Source organism: Rhopalosiphum maidis, chromosome 4 (genome assembly GCF_003676215.2).
Source record: "Rhopalosiphum maidis isolate BTI-1 chromosome 4, ASM367621v3, whole genome shotgun sequence".
In the NCBI taxonomy this organism is placed as follows: domain Eukaryota; kingdom Metazoa; phylum Arthropoda; class Insecta; order Hemiptera; family Aphididae; genus Rhopalosiphum; species Rhopalosiphum maidis.
In genome coordinates, this window is record NC_040880.1 from 27,093,613 (window position 1) to 27,099,695 (window position 6,083).

At 28.3% G+C, this 6,083-nt stretch overlaps 1 protein-coding gene across 1 annotated transcript; it reads right to left on the reverse strand.

Moving 5' to 3' along the window:
* Nucleotides 1–2,981: 2,981 nt before the first annotated feature.
* Nucleotides 2,982–6,083, reverse strand: LOC113548658 (odorant receptor 43b-like). Its single transcript, XM_026949656.1, has 5 exons — nt 5,416–6,083; nt 4,932–5,040; nt 4,298–4,402; nt 3,797–3,955; nt 2,982–3,056 (listed from the first exon to the last, which is right to left on the reverse strand). The coding sequence occupies exons 1-5, from the start codon at nt 6,081–6,083 to the stop codon at nt 2,982–2,984; spliced, it is 1,116 nt and encodes a 371-aa protein (XP_026805457.1).

Here is a 6,083-nt window from a genome sequence, read left to right on the forward strand (position 1 = left end):
AGCTAATATTATTATCTAAATGTGGTTTGAAATGATTAAAATGAATACTTTTTATTATTAAATTATAATAATTTTAATAAATTATCAATAAAACATAATGTTAAGCACATAGAGATAACATTTTTTTACTAAATTTATTACCATACCACATATACCACTATTGTGGCACTTAGGGGTGCAAAGTCGAACATATTTTTTATATTTACACCGGTTGGTCTTATACTTGTAATGTATTGCAACTACACGTCACACCTATCGTAATCTTGGCCACCTAATTTAGAAGTTTTCTTGCCACTTCTCTTAAATAAATTAGCATTAATGGTACCTCATTAGCCCTGTCTTTGTACATCGTGAATAGCAATAATAGTGTTCGCGTGTAATGTACTATATGCGATCACTTTATCATTAAGATTACGGATCGGTTCGTATGTATCGTATTATATCGGTTACGAGTGTCTAGTACGAATATCATATCTAAGTTTAGTTTTCTAGTGCTATTGTCACGTATAATTGCTATTCGATATAAATATGTGCAATGCGCTGCAGTGCCGTGATCAGGGGTGGGGCTTCCAGGCTTACGCCTTCCCCTCCCAAAAAAAAAATTTTAGACACGAAAATTATTTTATTTATTTATTTATCGTTTGTGGTGATAAGGCAACGATGTTCTTATCACATATACTTGATCTCAATTATCAATATGTATAATTATATCAATTATAATGTCAGAAATATAGTGAAAACTCAATTTATTGTCATAATTGAAGGCCCTCAAAAATTAAGTCCCCCCGGAAAAAATCCTGGCTACGATACTGGCGTGCTGTATTTAATTTACTTTGCCCGGGCTATCTAGTACAATGCCCGGCCAATGTATGAACAATTAGAGTATAATGATCATTATTACATTGGCCAAAATGTTCGGGCATTGTATAACAATGCCAGGATTTCCTACATTGCCCGTATCATAATATATATTATAAAAAAAGAACGGGCCTTTTTTATGCTCCAATTTTGTGACGAAACAATTTACTTAACCGTAAGTTTCTAGTGTGCTATAGTATTTTACTACATTGTGTATATTGTAGCAACTTTATGTTAATCGCTACAATTAGCACGCTACTCCCGACCACTGATAAATACATCATATACATCAGGGATGGGCAACTGAAAGTTATTAGAGGGCCAATTTTTAGAAAATTAAAATTAAGCTAGAGCAAAAAAAATGGTCATTAAAAATATGCACTTTAATTTAGCATAGACGTAGCATAGAGTATAGACGATTAACTTTCAAATTGTATGATATAATTTGAAAATGTAGCACAGGCAAGATAAAAAAGAGCCGGATGCAGCCTGCTGGCCGCCAGTTGCTCACCCTTGATATACATATAACATACGGCTAGGTAACAAAAACCTAACAAAAACTAGAGCTTGTAATCGGTTGAAACGTGTTCAATATCCAGCAATATTATAATAACCAAAATAATCAAAAGAAAACACTTTTAAAGACCTTAAATTAGTTAATTAGCATTTAAATTAGTAAATTATATAAATTCTAGTCATGGAATAATTTTCAAAATACTATTTATAGCCATTTTAAGTTTTTTTTATTAAAATATATGCTGTGTTATAAATAAAAAAAATTTGAATTTTCTACAAGGTTACTTATTTATCGCTTATACAGCATAAAAAAATATCAAAATATATTATTGTTTTTTTTTACGTTTTAATTTTAATAGACATGCCAAAGTTTGAAACACGATCAACGTAGAATAAAATATCTCTTTGGGTGCGATGTGTTGGTGTAGCGTTTTTCTATACATGTAAACCTTTGAAATAATAATAATTTTTATAACAAAACATAGACGGTGTATATACATTTAATAATATAGATACACTAAGTCACCTCATTGTAACATAAGTATATACCTTCGTGTTTCTTTGACCGTGTGAAATCATCAACACAATATCTATACAAATATATCACAATAATATTAAAATATGGTATGAAATTATACTTGCTACCTATGACGCGGACGAACATTACTCCGGAATGCTACCATTTTACTGCGCACACTGCACGCTTGAAAGATATAATATAATGTATCATTTACATAACATTATTATACGTCTATTTAATATGTTTATTATTATATTATGTAAAATGTTTGTGGCTAGTAGCTGACTTACTTTGTGTGTGTAGGGGGGCATAACCCCCCCCCCCCAAATTTTTAGGATGAATTAATCTCTTACAAAATATATATTTTGATCACCTAAATTTAGTACTTAAAGTAAAATTAATTATTTAATTTTTTTGTGTACGGTGGTTAATGATATAATTATATGTCACATCTAGACATATCCGACACGGCTTTGCGGCATAAGTCTGTCAATAACTTATATTTTTATACCGCACGGCATAATTTTCGTTGTGTCTGGATAGTTGATTTTACATTTTACTTAAAATAATTCTCGTACTTAATTACTATATTATTCTTTTCCCGTCCAGGTATAGGGACTTAATTAGTATAGATTTTCTCAAAATCAAACCGTTCAATACCCTACATTGAATATTCTATTATGTATAATAACGTAAATATTTATCAAAAATGATTAGTAAATTATTGTGTAAAGCCACACACCAGCAATAATATTTATTCGAAATTATAAATTAATAAAAATAATTGAAAAAATAAAAAAAAATAAATTATATTTAATAAATCGTTTCTTGTAGAACGAAAAAAAAACCTGTTGCACAAACAATATATTTGATTAGTACAAAATGGTGAGGGATTATAGTTTATTCAAAATCTTTGGTAATCACTAACCACATATATAAATTAACTTATAAAAAAAATATTTATAACTTTAGCATTTGCAATACATTGACGTTTTATTAAAGGATGATGGTAGTGCCACACAAAATGTTAAAATTTATAAAGGGATAAAGAATACATCTACTACTTTAGGCCTCACCTTTATATTATTTAATTTGTTTTTATAAGATGGTGATTGATTGAAGTTAGTAAGACATTTAACACCGTGTATGCAAATCTTAGGATCTGAAATAAATACAAAAGTAAGCTTATTATAATACATAATAATTTCTGTTTTTAGCAAAAAACAACAAGCAAACATTTTTCAGTATTATAATAGTTTATAAACCAACTTTGGATCAATACCTATACATTTATTTAATTAATATTAACTAGAATATTTGTAAAATGCATACTAATTTTTTAATAGTCAATAGCGTTGATCTTGATTTAGCTATTTGAAAAATGCAAGGTAATGTCATTCAATAAAACTAACAAAACATTTATAGACGTTTATCATATTGGAACTGATATCTAATAAGAATGCATTAATCAGCTTACAGACTTGAGATTCATATAATATTACACATCTAACACTATTCATTAGATCTCACATGAAATTTGTATCAGACAAGGACCAAGGTTAAAAGTCTTTTCACTTTATACAACTCGTTAGTTCGGTTAGTAAGCAATATGGATCAATAGTTCGGACCTCAGAAAGAGCTCAGAATAAATTACAAATCGAATCTCTGGATCAATTGATGCACCAATGAATACCCAGTGGGTACAATATATGTACTATAAACCTGTAAACTTTCTATAGGCTAATCCTCTATGAAAGCCATGCCTCAGGCAAAACACCATAAAATTTGTAAAATCGTTTTTTAATATTAATGTAATATGTTTGTGTATGAATGGCTTAATACTGACTAAAAAAAAAAATTTCGGCATTTATTAATTTTTAAATAAATAAAATATACACTTACTCTGATAAGTAAATTTAAGTTTACGGTGAAAATGGAACCAGCTTTAATTACTAATGGAATCGATGCTCTGTTCATCATTATTAATATAAGATGATTAAATGATTTTTTTCGAGAATAAAATAATCGATGTTCAAAAAGTCCGTTCAATATACCATCGTGCTAAAAAGTTAAAATAGATATAAATAAGTATATAAAGTAGTTGTTTTGATTCATAAATCAGTTAATTGTTTCAAAAAAGTATGGATGTATTATGCATATGTAAACGTTCATAGAAATAATCGTTTTATACAATTTGAAGTCATAATAATAAAATATTCATACTTTTAATTATTATTTTTAATAAAGACTTTTTATTTTGATAAAATATAATAACGAAATATTGAATAAAACGTTTATCAAAATTCGTTTACTTTTTCTTAAAAAAATGTTTTCAAAAACGTGTGTAGAATGAAAAATACTATGGTATAAATAATACAATTATATACACATATAAAAACTTACTAAATTGTACAAATTACTTGCATAAACGCAATAAATTATAATTGTTAGAAAACCTTCCAAACTACTAATTAAGCATAATCCCAATATTATTCGATGAATGAAGCCCTAAAAACAATATTGATATAATTAATAGCTTATAACTGCGTATAATAAATAGTAATAATTACAAGACTTTAACAATGTTCATACAAAATTGTTGTAGAAAGATTAAAAAGTAAAAAATGAGTTGAGTGTTAATCTATTATAAATGTTTATTACTATTAGAAGTTTATGATATATTCAATGTTTTTGCATTAAATTATGTTAATAATAAAATAATAATTAGTTTAATAGCATTTAGCAATACTCAAAAACAGACTACTATTTTTATTATTATAATTGATAATATTATATAATATACTGATATACTGTGTCCGTTTACAACTGGCCAGTACTAACTAGCCTAGCTTTTTTTTTTATCATAGTATTAAATACATTTTTTTGTTACAAAAACTGAGTAGAAACATATTTACACTATATATAAGATCATTGAAAACGTTTAATTATTAAATATATTGTTATATATAAGATAACTATTAAAAAGAAAATAAAAACTATAGGATTAATCAAATAAATTAAATTACGAAGTACACACCTGTATGACTTGAACTATTAAACAACTAGTTAAACCAATAAATAAACCACAAGATACCATAAAAAGAAATATTGGTTTCTCAAATACTGTCTTCATTGTTTTGAAAAACCTATAAATCACATTTATAAACTGTATAACAATGCAATAATTGTAGTTGTTAAGAGGTTTTTTTTTTTAAAAATTAATCTTGTACTATTTTATGTTTTAGTGTAAGTATCATGTGTGCAATGTTATTTAGATGCTATACTATAAAACGTAAATTAATAATAATGTACAGATTAATTCATAACTCATTGGTAAATTATGAATACTAATCTAAGCTGATACGTTGAGTTGTTTGGAGGTCAAAATGGGATGCATGAATATAAGTATAAACCAATTTTGAATTTATTTTTTGTATAGAATTTTAAATTAAATGTCATCAAGGCATAAAGTATAATTTGTTTGATGGAATAAACTCTACAGTGCATTGAACACAACTCACTTCAACATCTCTTGATGGTGTTTGATGGCGATCTTTAATTTATGTTCATCCATATTTGTCATTGATTCTTTGACCTGTGCGTCGAGAATCTGAAAATGAGTCTGCAAAATGCCCATAGAATACATGTACGTCACATTTAAGAAACTGACTTCAATGTATGCAAAGTATACGGGCAAAGCGTATAAAATATATTTGCATACGTAAATAGACACATTTGTCGTTTTTATCGGCAACACGTCCACTAAGGGGAACGTGAACTGATCGCCAATCTGTACCGCATCCGACGAAATCGTGTATAACACGGAAATTACCGCGAACAAGTTCGGCATTATTAAGTGGTGTTTGATCACTATTGTGATTTTCTGTTTAAAGTTTTCTGGTATTCTCGCTCCACGCGAACGTTGATACATATCTCGGAATTGTGACTGACTGTAGTACCTAATGATTATGAAAGAAAAAATGATGAATTCAATTGTAAAGCATAGGACACCGTAGGCTCGAACGGATAGGTCTTCTGCCGAGTCGGCAATCAATAGGCTAGTTGAAACCATGAGGAACAGTGTGACGGCTAACTCACAATAGGTGAAATACACCATGCACATCGTGTCATAACCGTGCTCGTCGCTGCATCCAGCTTTTTTAAAATAGGTATCGATTATGTGCGCCAT